Source organism: Erpetoichthys calabaricus, chromosome 13 (genome assembly GCF_900747795.2).
Source record: "Erpetoichthys calabaricus chromosome 13, fErpCal1.3, whole genome shotgun sequence".
NCBI lineage: Eukaryota > Metazoa > Chordata > Cladistia > Polypteriformes > Polypteridae > Erpetoichthys > Erpetoichthys calabaricus.
This window is the reverse complement of record NC_041406.2, coordinates 85,121,630-85,141,269: the sequence shown is the minus strand read 5'-3', so window position 1 is coordinate 85,141,269 and position 19,640 is coordinate 85,121,630. Positions and strand designations below refer to the sequence as shown.

At 36.1% G+C, this 19,640-nt stretch overlaps 1 protein-coding gene across 2 annotated transcripts in view; it reads left to right on the top strand.

The window, feature by feature from the left end:
* The window catches only part of sall3b (spalt-like transcription factor 3b), a 41,368-nt gene that overhangs the window by 7,176 nt on the left and 14,552 nt on the right, over positions 1-19,640 (top strand). For both annotated transcript variants that reach the window (XM_028817199.2, XM_028817200.2), the window contains exon 2: positions 17,955-19,640. This exon is cut by the window's right edge and continues 1,308 nt beyond it. In XM_028817199.2, coding sequence (XP_028673032.2) covers positions 17,955-19,640 — 1,686 coding nt within the window. The remainder of the gene's footprint in view (positions 1-17,954) is intronic.

Here is a 19,640-nt window from a genome sequence, read left to right as displayed (position 1 = left end):
AAAGAATTTGCTTTGGGATTCTTTAAAACAGCCATGAAGAGAAAAGTGCCCTCTGTGTGCGTGTGCATCAAGGCATATTTATATTGCTGTACTTACACACACATACTGTACTTGTGCATTTGTGCAGCTGTGCTTTTTCTAGGTGGGTGTTTGTATAAGTTTATTTATGTTTAGGTTTTTATGCATATGTATAAATATATCTGCTTAGTATTTGTTTGAATATGTACTTTTACACATGTGTGTATTTTCATATGTGCAAAGCAAATTCACCACTTTGTTAAATTCATCTTTTAAAGTGTACATATGAGAAGACTGGATCCATATTTTTAAGTGTTAGCTCAGCACTAGTTGATTTTGACGTGTGTATATTTAGACACTACCAGTCAAAACTCTGGACACACACACGCACGCACGAAACACAGACATCTTCAAGTTTTGGACAGAAATTGATAACTTTTTTTGTCATTAGGATACCATTACATTGACTTAAAAATAGAAGCACAATGTTACTGCTGTTGCTGATGGCTAGTATTGCTTCAAAGGATGGATTTAAAAAATAATTATTATTCATATATGAATGCAAAGACACATGTTCAGCAGCCATTCCTTCAATGTGCTAGTGGTCAACAGAATGCTGACTGTAATGATGTGCTTTTCCAATCGACGTCCATCCAGACTTTAGTCCGGCTCAGGTGTGTCCAGATATTTGACTGGTACTGGATATGTGTATATATATATATATATATGAGTGTGTTTGTGTGTGTGCATATATGTACATATGTGTGTGTGTGTGTGTATATATATTTGTGTGTGTGTGTGTGTGTGTATATGTACGTATATGTGTATATATATGCACATGTACATACACACATATTCACGGGTTGGTGTATTTACAGTTGTGAGCACACAAAGCACAATTTATTCTTGTATTACTATTTATTTATTAATCATTGCATTATTTATGTGTATTATTTGTCTTCTTCTTGCTATTATTATTATTAAAGTGTGCTTGAGTGTAGCAAGCAGACTATAAGAATGTGTAAATGATGAAGGCTGGCAATTTGTGCACTAATGAGATTGTACCTAAGTGCACTGTGCCATTGTGACATTCTTTTGAGTTAATAAAGTTAATAAAGCTTTTGAGTTAATAAAACTGTTATGATACTCATAACCTGCATGTCTTTTTCAATATAAACAGCTGTAAACCTACTTTTGCCCACTCCTGTATATGCATCTAGAAATAGACCCATAGACACACACACACACACATATACACTGCAAAATCATCCTTGTTAAGCTAACACTTAAAAATATGGCTGTAGTCTTTCCATGTTTATATTTTTAAAGGTTAACTTCTTAAACTTAAGGTATTACAGATAAGCATAATAAAATAGAACAAAATAACATTAACACATAAATATACATATATATATGTATATGTATGTATATATATATATATATATATATATATATATATATATATATATATATATATATATGTGTATATATATATATATATATATATATATATATATATATATATATATATATATATATATATATATATATATAAAAGTGTACTTGTGGGAAGATTGGATCCAATTTTTTTCAGTGTTAGCTTAGCACTAGTGATTTTGTAGCGTATATATTTAGACACACATACACACACACGTATGTATATATATATATGTATATACACACACACACATACACACACACGTATGTATATATATATATGTATATACACACACACACATACACACACACACACTGCAAAATCATCATTGTTAATGTTCACACTTAGAAATGTAGTTCCAGACTTTCCATATTTAGATTTTTAAAGGTTAGTTTAATGCTGGTGCATTTGCTTTGTACAAACAGAAACCCACACCTCACACACACACGCACACACACACACACACACACACATACACATATATATGTACTGTATATATATATATATATTTATATGCTGTATACACACACATATATATGTACTGTATATATATATATATATTTATATGCTGTATATACACACACATGTATATGTACTCATATATATATATATATATATATATATATATATATATATATAATTTATATGCTGTATACACACACGTATATATATGTACTGTGTATATATATATATATGCTGCATACACACACACACACACATATATGTACTGTATATATATATATATATATATATATATATATATATATATATATATATATATATATATATATATATATATATATTTATATGCTGTATACACACACACACATATATGTACTCTATATTTATATATATATATATATGTATATTTAGATGCCGTATACACACACACACACATATATATGTACTGTATATATATATATACTGTATATATATATATTTATATGCTGTATACACACACACACACAGTCATACACTTCCATAAAAATGCACTTACACGTCTAGAGTTTCACAGGCAGAACTTTTTATGGCTCTGATTTATTTCTTAAGGTCACTTTTAATGCATCATTTTATTTAAGCGTAATTAGATTTGTTCATCATACACTAAAAGAAAAGGAAGCCCTGCATATTTTGAATACATGCATTTCTGCAAGGTCTGCTAGATAGTAATAGACGGCTTGTCTTTCCCCTTAAGTAGGTTTTAGTTTAATACTCCTCTCGTATTCTCAGTGTCTAATAAAGTCCACTCTGTTAACTGGCGACATTTTTATTCCATTCATTGCATTCAGGCTTAATCCAATCGCAATGTTAAAATGAAGAGTGTTAATAACATTATCCCCACAAGAAAGCTCAAAGTTTATTAAAAGCAGAATCCCCCCCCCCCCCCCAACTCTTTTCTAATATTTGAAATTGTCGGTGCGACAGACTGGGTCTCGAGTGTGATGTCGGTGGTGTGCTGCATGAAGCCCGTGTACGAGATGAACTGTTGCCTCTTCCTCATTTCACGTTGGATTGTGCAACATGTGTCTGTTTTGGGATTTTTTTTTCTTTCCTTTTTCAGGAAAAAAAAAAAAAAAGTCTGTCTGCTCCCAAACTGTACTCAGCCTGAAATATAAATATAGGTTTAAGGAATTAAAAAAGATAATAATAACAATGTGGGAAGAATTTGCCAGAAGATTAGAGCAGCCCTTTTCTTTTCTTTTTTTTTTTTTTGCTTCTGGTCTGGCCTTTTAATTAGGATTTATTTATTATTTAAAGCCGCAAGTTGATTTGACCTTTTATGTGTCACTTTTGTATTAAGTCTGCATTGTTGTCAAATGTAGCACGTTGGGGTCCTTTTGTTTGGACTCCCTGAAAAGGTGGGATTGCATGGTGTGCCAACAAGCTTCCGATGGCCTATCCCTCAGGGTGGGCAGTTCGAGTCGCTTTGACAGAGCTTGCTGACTTAACCTTTGCATGCTCTGCCCTGCCAGGGGTGGCCACTAGATGTCAAGCTCATAATACAATTAGTACATCTGCGCCGTTGACCTTGGCAGCCGAGCTTACTTGCCACCATTCTGTTAAGTGTTCAGACTGATGCTGTGTGCTAAAGTGGGAGCTTTGCGAGTCGGCTGTGCACTCTTGACTGCCACATGTGCTCTCGTCCCAGTCTACCTTTGAGCATCGAGGCCCACACAAATGAACCTCGCTCACGGTGAAAGCAACAAACACCAATGCAACTTGGAAACATTTGTTTTGTCGGTTAGTTGACAGTAAGATGACACACTTTATGGTGGGTTTCCCGTATTTATTGTTTAATGCTTGATCTTTTGGTTATCTCTTCGTTAAACAGACAAGTCAGAACAGGCCATCTCTGTAAACATTTCTAAAATCAAGTCATATGTGTGAAGGTAGAGGCGGACATTACATTATTAAATCGGAGTGTGATGATATTTTCCGAAGAGTTGTGGGAATCTGCAACAAACTACCGGGACATGTTATTCGGAAACAGAAACCTCAACCACCTTTAAGAAGGATCCGGATGAGATATCGGGACAGCTTAGCTGTTAGGGTGGTATGAATGGTCTCCTCCCGCTTGTCCAATCTCTTTATTTGATAAAAATTGCTTATTACACCCGGCGCAATAAACAAACTTTAGATAGAAACTCTTCTCAGTGCAGTTCACGACTCCTCGCCTTCTTCTTGATGAGCTGGGCAAGGTTGAGAACTCCCGACTGCTGCCTCCGGAGCACGTTACAGCTGTGAGTTACTCCACGGTTCGCCATCACCGTGGGGCATATTCTGTGGGCAGCTGCCCGTTATGAGGCAGTATTAATAAATGCTGATTGAAAAACAACATGTTTCACGTAAACTTGCTTTTGCAAAATAAGCTACTCCAATTACTGTGCAATTAGATTTTCCGTGTAAAGCCCTTCCAGTCAGTCCTACATTTTTGTTCTCTCTTTTTGTTGCTTAATCCAGTTATGGAAAAATTTGCAGACTCGTAAAAATAGAATAATAACACGGCTGCACCCTGCTTTATTTCCGTAGCTTTGTTTGGTTATTTTCTTCCAAGTCTTTACCATTTGGTGGCGACCCCTAAGACCACCCACTTAGATGTGCCAAAGATGCTTGAGAAAGACTGGCTCCTCACACACTGTGATGGCTCTTTTAATTAGAGTTCAGAGCTCAAAGCACGCATAAATATGACGCCCAATTAAAACTGCTAATCAACGTGATGTAATCCTGCCCGCCTAACAAAAGTTTTATTATTGAATACAGTATCATATGCTGGCAGTATAAACAAATCATGAATGTTTTAGCTGTTTGGCATCTGCATTCCGTACACAAAGGCACCTCTGTTCGTCACCAAGCAGAACTCAGGCCGTGCCCATTAAATGTGCCTGTCTGGGAAACGGAGAACTGGGGGTGACTCCACCACAGGTGTGAGCTGCAACAGGATTGCTGAGATTTCGTCCACCAGATTCCTGTTCTAGTGAGCGTGTGGCAGCAGGGCCGTCGTCGACACGCCAAGAGTGCCCTCCACTGTTCATCCGTTTCACTGGCTGCTTTTCTTTTTCTTTTCGGAAACTGAAAAGCGATGGAAAACCTGTCATTCATTCAGGAATTCCTTCTGCGTTGTTAAACTCAGCAGGGGTTGGCATTTGTCTCCTTCTGTCTCACAGCTTGGGTTAGGCCTGTGATGATTCATCTTTCTTCTTTAAGGATTCAGAGCTGTCTTAAAGAGTTAAAAAGGAATTTACTGGGGTGACACCAATCTATCCCAGAGTGTCTTGTACGTCTTAAACACTAGTAGTCATATGGGAGCCACATTTTCTAACAGATTTCTGAAAGGTAACGTTTGACAGTAACGCTTTTTTGTTTTTTTATCACTTCCTAGATAGTAGGGTGTTGTACCGTGTTAGTCATTTAGGGATGCGGGGCACAACGACACCTTTTATGGGTTAACTGAAGAGACTGCAACAAGGAAGGCAACTCAGGCTCCTTCTTCAGGCAAGTTGTAGTCCTTCCTAGACAACACGAGACATGAAACATTACGGGTTACATTTAACAAAACAAAAAATGAATAGAAATGAGTAGTGTATTTCTAAAATGCATTATCAGTTGCGACCAAAGTTCAAATTTAAAAACAAAAATGATTAATGTGTCATTTCATTTTTTATTTTTTTTTTTTTGTGTTTGTTTATTTCACCCACACTCTTAAAACTAAAGGAGGTGCCAGAGGCGAATCTTTAGAGTGATGCCATAGGTTTAGGTTTAGGTCCCAAAACTCCCATCCACATGAAGATCCCAGAAAGAACCTTTGATGCATTTCCATTTTCATTTACTCCGCACTCTTCAAAATGAAGGTGCAACAGTGGTTCTTCATAGTGAGGCCATACAGCAGCGTTTCTCAACCTTTAAGTATTTGCGACCTGAGTTTTCATAACAGTTTTAATCGCGCCCCCCTAATGTTTTTTTTTGTAAGGAGCCCACTAATACCAATTTGTTCTTTATTAATTAATGATATATCATAGATGCATATTTTATTATACCTATAACTACTTAACTTTTATCAACTCTATATTTATGTTTCTAGTATCAGAATGTAGTTTAAGTTAATTTGTTTAGGTTTCAATAGATGTATTTTTCATATTTTCGATTCTTGTTTTCTTTTTTTCACATCTTTGTGCCCCCCTTTTTGTTACTTTGTGGTCCCCTAGGGGGGCCCGCCCCACAGTTTGAGAACCACTGCCATACAGGAACCATTTTTCAGAAATCTGTCACTGGCTCACTATGTGTATAGGAAGTGACATTTTTATCAACTTTATGGAAGTACTCTCAATAGTTGTGCACCATTTGTGCTAAAGTTATATCTGAATTCACTCATTTTGGTATTGCTTTAAGATTTTGTAATCAGTGTGGCAAACAGAAGAGAGCTTGAGGACGTATTAAAATTTGTTTAAGGAAGGCCGACATGCCTTCTGCAGTTTTAATTTACTCCACACTCTTCAACATGAAGGTGTCGGTGCAGTTCTTCATAGTGATGCCATACAGGAACCATTTTTCAGAAATCTGTCACTGGCTCACTATGTGTATATGTAGTGACATTTTTATCAACTTTATGGAAGTACTCTCAAAGTTAGTACATAATGTGTACTAAAGATACATCTGAATTCACGCTTTTTGGAATTGCTTCAATATTTTGTAATCTGTGTCATGTCATTGTAATCTGTGTGGCAAACGGAAGAGAGCTTGAATACATTTGTTTAAGGAAGGCCGACATGCCTTCTGAAGTTTTCATTTACTCCTCACTCTTCAAAATGAAGGTGTCAGTGCGGTTCTTCATAGTGATGCCATACAGGAACCATTTTGGGTTCTCAAACGACCCATCCACATGAAAGTCCTAGAACAAACCTTTTATTTATTTCGATTTATCACAGGCTCCGTGTGTGTGTGTGTGTGTGTGTGCATAGGCAGTGACATTTTTATCAACTTTATGGAAGTACTCTCAATGTTGGTACACCATTTGTACTAAAGATACCTCTGAATTCCTGCTTTGTGGAACTGCTTTGATATTTTGTTATCTATGTGGCAAACAGAAGAAAGCTTGAATACATAGTAACATTTGTTTAAGGAAGGCCGACATGCCTTCTGCAGTTTTAATTTACTCCACGCTCTTCAAAATGAAGGTGTCGGTGCAGTTCTTCATAGTGATGCCATACAGGAACCATTTTTCAGAAATCTGTGACTGGCTCACTATGTGTCTAGGCAGTTACATTTTTATCAACTTTATGGAAGTACTCTCAAAGTTTGTACATCATGTGTACTAAAGATACATCTGAATTCATGCTTTTTGGAATTATTTCAATATTTTGTAATCTGTGTGGCATACAGAAGAGAGTTTGAATACGTATTAAACATTTGTTTAAGGAAAGTCGACATGCCTTCTGCAGTTTTAATTTACTCTACGCTCTTAAAAATGAAGTTGCCAGTGCGGTTCTTCATAGTGATGCCATACAGGAGCCATTTTTGGTTCCCCAAAGACCTATCCACATGAAAGTTCTAGAACAGACCTTTTATTTATTTCGATCCATCACAGGCTCCATGTGTGTATAGGCAGTGTCACTTTTATCAACTTTACAGAAGTAATGTAGATGTTCACCATCAACTGTAATTTTTTCCACCATCTATCCTAAAGATACATGTAAAATTACTGATTTTTGGAGCTGCTTTTATGTTGTGTTACCTGTGTGGCAATCAGAAGAACACTTGAGGATATATTCACATTTCTTTATGGAAGGCTGATATGCCTTCTGCAGTTTTAATTTACTCCATACTCTTCAAAATCAAGCTGCAAGAGTGGTCCTTCATAGTGATGCCATACAGAAGCCATTTTTGGTTCCCCAAAGACCCATCCACATGAAAGTCCTAGAACTAACCTTTTATTTATTTGAATCCGTCACAGGCTCAGTGTGTGTATAGACAGTAATATTTTTATCACCTTTATGGAAGTATCTCTCAATGTTTGTAAACCATTTGTACTAAAGATACATCTGAATTCCTGCTCTTTTGGAACTGCTTTAATAATTTGTAATGTGTGTGGCAAACGGAAGAAAGCTTGAATACATATTAACATTTCTAAGGAAGGCTGACATGCCTTCCGCAGTTTTAATTTCCTCAGCGCTCTTCAAAATGAAGGTGTCAGTGCGGTTCTTCATAGTAAAGCCATACAGAAACAATTTTTCAGAACAAACCTTTTATTTCAATCTGTCCCTGGCTCAATATGTGTATAGGCAGTGACACTTATAGATAGATAGATAGATAGATAGATAGATAGATAGATAGATAGATAGATAGATAGATAGATAGATAGATAGATAGATAGATAGATAGATAGATAGATAGATAGATAGATAGATAGATAGATAGATAGATAGATAGATAGATGTGAAAGGCACTATATGATAGATAGATAGATAGATAGATAGATAGATAGATAGATAGATAGATAGATAGATAGATAGATAGATAGATAGATAGATAGATAGATAGATAGATAGATAGATAGATAGATAGATAGATAGATAGATAGATAGATAGATAGATAGATACTTTATTAATCCCGATGGGAAATTCACAAACTTTTATCGACTTTACAGAAGTAATGTCGATGTTCAAAATCAACTGTAATTTTGTTCACCATCTGTCCTAAAGATACATGTAAATTACTGATTTTTGGAGCTGCTTTTATATTTTGTTACCTATGTGGCAATCAGAAGAAAGCTTGAGGACATATTCACATTTGTTTAAGGAAGGCCGACATGCCTTCTTGCAGTTTTAATTTACTCCACACTCTTCAAAATCAAGCTGCAAGAGTGGTCCTTCATGGTGATGCCATACAGGAGCCATTTTTCAGAACAAACGTTTTATTTATTTCGATCCGTCAAAGGCTCAATGTGCATATAGGCCATGACACTTTTATCAACTTTACAAAAGTAATGTCGATGTTCACCATCAGCTGTTAACTTTGTACACCATCAATCCTAAAGATACAATGAAATTCCTGCTTTTTTGGAACTGCTTTGATATTTTCTTATCTATGTGGCAAACAGAAGAAAGCTTGAGGACATATTCACCTTTCTTTATGGAAGGCCAACATGCCTTCTGCAGTTTTAATTTACTACACGCTCTTCAAAATGAACGTGCCAGTGTGGTTCTTCTGAGTGATGCCATACAAGAACCATTTTTTAGAATAAACCTTTTACTTATTTATTTAGATCAGTCACAGGCTCAATATGTGTATAGGAAGTGACATTTTTACCAGCTTTACAGAAGTAATCTCAGTGTTCACCATTGATTCTAACTTTGTGCACCATTTGTACTAAAGATACATCTAAATTCATGCTTTTAGGAACTGCTTTGATATTGTGGCAAACAGAAGAGAGCCTGAGGACATATTACTCTTCGTTTAAAGTAGGCCGACATGTCTTCTGCAGCTTTAATTTACTCTACACTCTTCAGAATGAAGGTATCAGTGCGGTTCTTCAGAGTGACGCCATACAGGAACCATCTTTGGCGGCCAAAAGACCCATCCACATGAACGTTCCAGAACAAACCTTTCATTATTTTTGATCTGTCACAGGCTAAATGAGTGTATAGGCCGTGACGTATTTATCAGCTGTTCGCCATCCACTGTAATTTTGTACCCCTTCTATCCTAAAGTTACATGTAAATTACCAACTGCTTTTATATTTCGTTACCTATGTGGCAACCAGAAGAAAGCTTGAGGACATATTAATATTTCATCAAGGAAGTCTGACATGCCTTCTGCTGCCTTAATTTATCCATCCATCCATCCATCCATCCATTATCCAACCCGCTATATCCTAACTACAGGGTCACGGGGGTCCGCTGGAGCCAATCCCAGCCAACACAGGGTGCAAGGCAGGAAACAAACCCTGGGCAGGGCACCAGCCCACCAGAGGCATTCATTTATTCTCCTAAAAAATCAAGGTGCCCGTGCGGTTCTTCAGAGTGATGTCATTTTTGGTGCCCGAAAGACCCATCTACGTGAAGGTTCCAGAAAGAACCTTTTATTTATGGTATTTTGATCCATTTCAGACTCCATACATTGAATAAACAGGAATAGATGGTCACGGATTTGTGAAATCCCAATGGTTTCTGATTTTCCAAGGACAAGTTCAGGTTTTCTTAATCTGTTAGTGTCCCACCTTACACCATACATTAAAAATTTCATTTTTTTCCTCAGCATATTAGCCCAGCGTTTCTCAACCTTTAAGTATTTGCAACCCGAGTTTTCATAACAGTTTTAATCGCGCCCCTCTAACTTTTTTTTGAATGGAGCCCACTAATACTAATTAGTTCTTTTTTAATTAATGATATATCATAGATGCATATTTTATTATACCTACTTAACTTTTATAGACATTTATCTAAATCTATATTTATTTTTCTAGCATCAGAATATAGTTTAAGTTAATTTGTTTTGGTTTCAATAGATGTATTTTTCATATTTTCAATTCTTGTTTTCTTTTTTTCACATCTTCGCACCCCCCTAGGGGGGCCCGCCCCACAGGTTGAGAACCACTGTATTAGGAAGTTTTTCAAAAGCACAAAGAACCAACTTTATATGCAGAGAAACCTTCCCAGAATGAACTGGGGCTTTGTCACGCAATGGCTCTACGAGGAACCACACAACCCATAAAGTGCCATTAAAGAAGCAGCATTGTTAAGAGTGTCGTTAACGTAATACCGTGTGAAAATAATCGCCATCTGCTTGATTTACCTTTTGACACCCCGCTATGATAAAACGTCACAAATGATGAATGTTGATTCTTCTTCTGTTCATATTCCCATTTTGATTTCTTGTTTTACAAATCAGCATCTTTCAGATGACAAAATCATTAAGGTGCTTTGTTTAGTTTGACATTGATACAGTCTCAGAAACAAATCTGAATGTTTGGAATGAAGTTCTTCACCGGGGTCGCGGGGACACTTTACAACTGGGAGAACACTGCACTCTTAAAAATCAAGAGGCCTGAGTGGTTCTGCCATAGGGGGACCCTTTTTGGTTTCCTGAAAGACCCATCCACATGAAGCTTCCAGAAAGAACCTTTTCAATTATTTAGATCCATAGCAGTCTCCATACTGTGAATAAGCATGAAGAGATGGTAACGGATTTATGAAATCCCAATGGGTCATGATTTTCAAATCATAATAATTCATTAAAGGACTCTTACTGTGTACAGTAACACAGGCTAAGTTCAGGTTTTCTTACTCTGTTAGTGTCCTGCTAGGTATAGCCCACCATACATTAAAGATTGTTTTGTACATATTAGGAAGTTTTTCAAAGCACAAAAGTAAAACAACTTCATATGCAGAGAACTCTTCCCAGAATGAAATGGTGCCTGGTCAGGCAATCATTCTATGAGGAACCACACAACCCAGTAAAGAAGCAGCAGTTTTAAGAGTGTAGAAAAGGCCATTCCAACATTTATCGCCATCAGAGAACCTTCTGGAAGTCGCCATAACTGAATCCAACGTGATGTGTCAGTATGTATCTAGATATTAGTTTTGAAATATGTGACGTATGAAACAAACTCGTGCCACAGTATTATTATTTTGTGTTTAATTCGGTTTCAGGCAAAAGTGTTATATAAATATCTATAGGTAAAATGATGCATGAAATGGCATTGTGAACGTTACATACTTTAAATAACTAAAAGTTCTTTTCATTCGAAACAGTACCTACATAAAAAAACAATGCAAGCAGTATAACAAATAATATTTTGGTGCCCACTTAAACACGAGATCATTGGGGTTTCAGTAAAGAAAGTTTTTGACTTTCATCACAGATAAGAATCGAGAAAGCGAGGCGGACCCTCATAGTGGAGACAGAAGTTATCATTTATGAAGCAAAAAATCAAAAAAGGGAATATCTGCAAATTGTGTAAATGTCTGTCACATGGGAAAGGCCCTACACAAATAAAATGTATTATTATTATTATTATTGTTGTTATTATTATTACTATTATTATTATTATAGTGAATTTCCCCTTGGGATTAATAAAGTATCTATCTATCTATCTATCTATCTATCTATCTATCTATCTATCTATCTATCTATCATTATTATTATTATATTCCTCTTAGCTGGCGTATTTAAGGAAAATGACATTTGTCATTTCAAGTGTGTGCTTTTGCAATTGTTCATTCTTTTTTCCTCATTAAGGTTAAACTGTTTAGCATGGTGTTTGCCGTGTATGTTACACGTTACCCGTTTTGTGTTATTTAAAAGCTAAAATGTGGAAAGAATTAATGAGACTCTGCCTGTGTGCACATACTGTAGATGCTGAGCATATTTTGTATTCATAGGGCGCTAATCATTATGTATGCATGTAGAATTTTAGAATATATTTAATCTGTGAATTTCCCATTGGGATTAATAAAGTATCTATCTATCTATCTATCTATCTATCTATCTATCTATCTATCTATCTATCTATCTATCTATCTATCTATCTATCTATCTTCCATGATTTTATAAACCCTACAGTATTCTTTGGACGGCTTAAATATTCACATTTTTCTCATTGCCGGGTAAAAAAATATTAAGGTCACATAATCATAACAAAGCAGGCGGTCAGATGACCCCACTAAGATCTGCTAAGTGGAGAGGAGCTCAGTTTAAACAGTCTACCAGTCTGAATTATATTTAGTCTTTTTTGATTTTGGTGATTCATGTTGTTTTGATTACCAGACAACCATTAAAGGTTTTGATAAAAAAAGTTTTATTTGGTACTTTTAGGATGATTTATTATAACATTCATTCTGAAAACGGGGATTACATCCCTTGGAAAATTGAATTATTCTTATGATTATTAGGCTAAGTTAGGTGGTATGCGTGTGTCTCTCTCTTTCTCTCATGACAGATTTTAAAAAGAACAAACATATCTGAAGAAGACAGATTTGTGCGTTAATAGCAAATCTACTCTTTTACTATTCTTTCTAAATTTCCATTGACCTTTCCACCCTTAATTATGCACTTTTGCAATTTTGTCAGTTAATCATTTAAGGAGATTTGTGTTTGTACGTGTGCTTGTTTACATTTTTAAAGACTTGTTTTGCCTAGTTGGGGATATCAAAATAGAAATTAGATGAAGAACTGCAAATCTGGCCTTAGAGCGAGAGCCCTGGCATGAATACATGCAAAGCAAAGCGTGTTGTTAAACAAGGCCTGTAAAAAAAAAAAAGAAAAAGATATATAAAATTGTTAGGAGCGTGCTAAACTTAGCTTTGATAACATCATGATCACAGTTAGTCATACTTTCCCTCCTTTTTCTAAACTCGCTTTATTCCAGTTTAATAAAATGTAGACAATTTATTTGAATGCAGACTTAAGAAGCCAAAAAAAGGTTATTGTCGCACCATTTGAAAGAGCATTCACACAATCCAGAAACAGCATTTCTAGCCATTAATTGTTGAGAAGAAACAGCACCGATAGCGCCAACACCCCTTCGGCAAGAAATTACAATGGGGATGATAAATTCCTATGTTAATGAATGATTTAATGTCAGAAAGCCACCGAAAGCGACGTCAGTGAGCTGAACGGTTACTGTAGAAAAGACGAGGAGCATCTTGGGGGTTAAAGCTGTCCTGTTGGTGGATGGTTGGTGTTCTGGTTTTTTTTTTTTACACAAATCGTGATTGATGTGAAATAAAAGCAGGAGATTTTTGTTTCTATCTGATTGTGCAAAGTCTTGAAACTGATCTGCAGATGAGAATTTATCTGTGGGTTCCAGTTCAACAAAACAAAAATCCTTTTTGCACATAACACAGTAATGCATATATTGGCACTGTGATCTTATATAGGAAGCTTATAAAGATAATACTTTAAGTGGCTATTCTGTCACACGGTTTTAAGAGTTTTATAGTTTTAACTATTAATAAATACATATTTTATAGATAGATAAACATGAAAGGCACTAGATAGATAGATAGATAGATAGATAGATAGATAGATAGATAGATAGATAGATAGATAGATAGATAGATAGATAGATAGATAGATAGATGATGTGAAAGGCACTATATAATAGATAGATAGATAGATATGAAAAGCACTATATTAGATAGATAGATACCAATTTTAATAGATAGATAGATACGAAAGACACTATATAATAGATAGATAGATAGATAGATAGATAGATAGATAGATAGATAGATAGATAGATAGATAGATAGATAGATAGATAGATAGATAGATATGAAAGGCACTATATTAGATAGATAGATAGATAGATAGATAGATAGATAGATAGATAGATAGATAGATAGATAGATAGATAGATACCAATGTTAATAGATAGATAGATAGATAGATGTGAAAGGCACTATATAATAGATAGATAGATAGATACGAAAGGCACTATATTAGATAGATAGATACCAATTTTAATAGATAGATAGATAGATAGATAGATAGATAGATAGATAGATAGATAGATAGATAGATAGATAGATAGATAGATAGATGAGAAAGGCACTATATAATAGATAGATAGATAGATAGATAGATAGATAGATAGATAGATAGATAGATAGATAGATAGATAGATAGATAGATAGATAGATATGAAAAGCACTATATTAGATAGATAGATAGATAGATAGATAGATAGATAGATAGATAGATAGATAGATAGATAGATAGATAGATAGATAGATAGATAGATAGATAGATACCAATTTTAATAGATAGATAGATAGATAGATAGATAGATAGATAGATAGATAGATAGATAGATAGATAGATAGATAGATAGATAGATATGAAAAGCACTATATTAGATAGATAGATAGATAGATAGATAGATAGATAGATAGATAGATAGATAGATAGATAGATAGATAGATAGATAGATAGATAGATAGATGTGAAAGGCACTATATAATAGATAGATAGATAGATACAAAAGGCACTATATTAGATAGATAGATACCAATTTTAATAGATAGATAGATAGATAGATAGATAGATAGATAGATAGATAGATAGATAGATAGATAGATAGATAGATAGATAGATAGATAGATGTGAAAGGCACTATATAATAGATAGATAGATAGATACAAAAGGCACTATATTAGATAGATAGATACCAATTTTAATAGATAGATAGATAGATAGATAGATAGATAGATAGATAGATAGATAGATAGATAGATAGATAGATAGATAGATAGATACCAATTTTAGTATAGTAGGCAAGATAGATAGATGTGTTATTATAATTTGCATGTTTTTAATGACCTGTTGTCTTTGTGTATTTTATTTCTATGTGCTTGAAATCTCTAACGAAGTAATTATGTGCCTGCTTTGTGTCATTTCATATATCTTAAGTAAGTCAAGTCTGCCTCTTTAGTTCATTAATAGTTTTAGATGCTCCATTTTCTCACAAGATATTAAAACAAAACGAGACAACGAGAACTGGTTACAAACTCCCATGATGCTCTTCTGTGAAGGAATATTTTTTTTTTTTTTTGTAATTGCATTGTTCAAATATTGTCTTCTGTGAGGTGCTAAGATTTCGATGCCAGTTTTTCATGGAATGACGGGTAGATAGCGTGGTGGCGCAGTGGTTAGCATGGGTGTCTCCCAGCTCTTGGGTCATAAGATGTTATCCCAGTCTGTGTGAATGATGAAAATGTATATGAAGTAAAAGCAGATTTTTGTTTCTCTCTGATTGTGCAAAGTTTTGAAGCTGATCCGCAGATGAGAATATATCTGTGGGTTCCAGTTTAACAAAAAAAAAAATCCTTTTTGCACATAACACATTAATGTATATATTGGCACTGTGATCTTATGTAGGAAGCTTATAAAGATAATATTTTAAGTGGCTATTCTTTCACACAGTTTTAATAGGCAGGTATTTTTTGGTGATTGTTGTTGGTCTATTCATGGAATGGTTGGTTTAGTTAATTCATTGAATCATTTTAAAAAACAAGAGAAAAATATGCCATTCACTTATATAAAAATATTGCCTTAAAAAAACCAACTTGATTAGTATATTTTAATTATAGAAATAAGTGAGTTAATCCACTCGTTGCCTTACCACATCCACACTTCGTCCCATCCCTGAATTTAAGCCCTGTTGTGGCCGGCGTTTCCCACATTGGAAGACAATGCAGTATCCCTGATGCATTCCATCCGACCACAGATATTTATATGAATCATAAGTACTGTAAACATGGCTTCTCCTTCCAGCTCGGCTACATATTTGATCAGGTGTGAATTAGAATTCTGTTCATTAAACATGCTTGTTATTTGGCACATGATAGTAACACTAGTCAGAGGAAGTGGCTGCCTACAACAGTAATTAAACATGTGTAACCAATTAGTGGGTTTGCTGCTTATGGCACTAGCATGTTGTCTGCCGGATTCTTTTTAAAAGATGGAGACGGGAAAAGAAAAAAATTAAAAAAAAACAGGTACGAAGTGTGTTTTAAAAGCTTCTGGTGAGTAAAAGACGAGGTTTTTAAACAAGGTGGCCTTTACTTTATTTCTAAAATTGACTCGAATGATAACCTGTACACTGATTTCTTTCTTTCTTTCTTTCTTTCTTTCTTTCTGGATGTGTGTGTGTCTTTCTCCCCCGAGGTGTAAACTCTGGTGTCCCTCTTTTCATTTTGTAACTGACTTAGTGCTTTTAGGGTCCCGAATGAAACATGGAGTCTGTCGTCCTATATGGTTCCCCTAACACTGCAGACAATCCCATGAAGTCTTGTTTTATTAATCCAAAAAGTGGCCGTGATGATATAAAACGTTACTTTTTATTATTATTATTATTATTATTATTATTATTATTATTATTATTATTATTATTATACCACGCTTTATATTAACTTCTTGTAATCAATATTTAACCCACTTCCTATTGTCCAAATGACTTGAAATTTTGCACACTTACTCACTTCTGATGACAATACATGAATCAATAATCAGTTTCACTAATCGATCAATTAATCCATGTTAATTAAGAAATTAAATTTTCACATGAAGAATAGTTCAATATTTCACCAATAGATGGCGCTAGTAACAGATAGAAGTAAAACAAATCCAAGACTAAAAAGTTGAAAATAATATATATATAAAAAATACTTTTTTAAAAACCACACTTATATTAAGTTAAAAAGGGTACTAAAAAGTAAAAAATAAGTCTCTCATACAAAACTTGTAAAATAAAAGCGTGGGCGCTTTTAATCAATCAACATTCAAAAAACACTTCTTAAAATCTTAGCAAAAGCACCCAACTTTTATTTTACGAGTGATGTATGAGAGACTTCTTTTTTACTTTTTAGTACACTTTTTAACTTAATATAAAGCGTGGTTTTTAAAAAGTATTTTTATATATTATATATATATTATTTTCATATTGTTGACACTTTAAAATGATAACTTTTTTTTTTAAAGCGGTCATCTTTATTTTCCTGTGGCCCGTTTATCATTGACAGCCACACTTTAAACCCCGAAGGTTGCAGATTTGTTTAGCAATGTTAAGCGAACTGGCAAAGGCATCTCCAATTTTGCTGGAAATGAGGAAGCTTGATAGTAAAGGGGAATCCTAATGAGTCCATCAAAGGTTTGATTTGTACCCAACAGACAAGGCAGCTGTGAATTGTATGAAAATATTGGAAATCAATAGCTTCTATGGAATTTCATTAAGAAGCAGTATCCACAATTGATAGGGCCTCATAATTTGATGGATTGTGCAAAGAAAATGATTAGCTAGGCAGAGAGAGTGATAGAATACACATAGAGGAGCCCAAGAAGTGTTGAAGTGGGGTAATTTGTACAAAATAAAAAAATATTGATTTTAGTTATGTACAAAAAAAAAAAGTAAAACTTGAAGAGCGAGATGTGGAGAATGCATGCCTGACGTATTTCTTTTTGATTTTTTTTTGTTCCTTTCTTTTTCTTTTTTTAATCCAGCACCCACAGGGGAAGGAGTGGATGATGCAGACAGTGGGAATGAGAGCAGAAGTGGCAGTGAAGAAACGCACGTCTGTGAGAAGTGCTGCGCAGAGTTCTTTAAGTGGCCCGACTTCCTGGAGCATCAGAAGAACTGCACCAAAAACCCCCTGGTGCTGATTGTGAACGAGGACGAGGCCACCCCAGAAACGGAAGAGTTCCCAGCTGAGCCGTCGCCGACTCCGAGTTGCACGAGCGACCCCGCCGAAAGCGAGGTGGCGGAAGAAGCAAGCGTGACCGCAGAAGGAAACGAAAGTTCTGAGGTAGTAAAGACAAACGAAACGGAAGATGAGCCCATGGAGGTCGTAGCCTCCCCTGAAAAAGCAACATACCAGGATCCAGTTCCTAGCGAACCTGCTGCTTCTCTACCTCAGATACCTCATCCACCTTCCATGACAAACTATACCATGCCAAACACTAATGTGACTTTAGAGACATTACAGAGCACTAGAGTAGCAGTTGCCCAGTTTTCCCAGAGCACCAGGTCAGGAGCGAGCTCAGGGGTGACCACAATGGCCATCCCCATGATACTTGATCAGCTAATGGCCCTTCAGCAGCAGCAGATTCACCAGTTGCAGCTCATTGAACAGATTCGCAGCCAGGTGTCCATGATGAATCGACAGCCCATGCAGTCATCTCTAAGTACGCCTTCTGCCTCCCAAGGGGCTTCTGTGACAGCCACCAGTCAGCTGCAACTCCCAAGCTTCATTGCTCCCCCGCTGCATCAGTTGCCAGCTGTAGTGCCGTCAGCTGTTCCGGGACAGAGTCCTAATTCCATCCAGTCAGTTATGGAGAACACTCAGCAGCAGGTCTCACAACCCGTCCCTGGCTTAACTAACCAAGTCAAGGCGCCTAATACGGCTCTCCCGGTTGAGTCGAGCTTGCCTCCGTCCACCTGTAATATAGTACCCTCCCTAGTGACCCCCTGCACCATCACCAGTACTAATAACAGCTCGTCACAGCCAAGAAATGCTTCGACTCCTCCTGCAATCGGACACGGAAGCCTCCTCAGCCCATCTTCCAGCTTGCCACTACTACCTCAGAGCTCCTCAAGTAGTGTCATCTTCCCTAATCCTTTAGTCAGCATCGCCGCAACCGCCAATGCACTGGATCCCCTCTCGGCACTCATGAAGCACCGCAAGGGAAAGCCACCCAACGTGTCGGTTTTTGACACAAAGCCCAGCTCCGAAGACCCGTTCTTCAAGCATAAATGCAGATTCTGCGCCAAGGTCTTTGGAAGCGACAGCGCTTTGCAGATCCACCTACGCTCTCATACTGGCGAGAGGCCCTTTAAGTGTAACATTTGCGGAAACCGTTTTTCCACCAAGGGCAATCTGAAAGTTCACTTCCAGAGACATAAAGAGAAATATCCTCACATTCAGATGAATCCCTACCCAGTACCAGAATACCTCGATAACGTACCTACTAGCTCTGGCATCCCTTACGGGATGTCTTTGCCTCCTGAAAAACCAGTGACCACGTGGCTGGATAGCAAGCCTGTCCTGCCAACCGTTTCAAACTCTGTTGGACTTCATTTGCCCCCCACTATTCCAGGGGTAGGCAGTTACAGTGACTCGCCAAGTATCACTCCTTTAAGCAGATCACCACAACGGCCCTCTCCTGCTTCAAGTGAATGTGCTTCTTTGT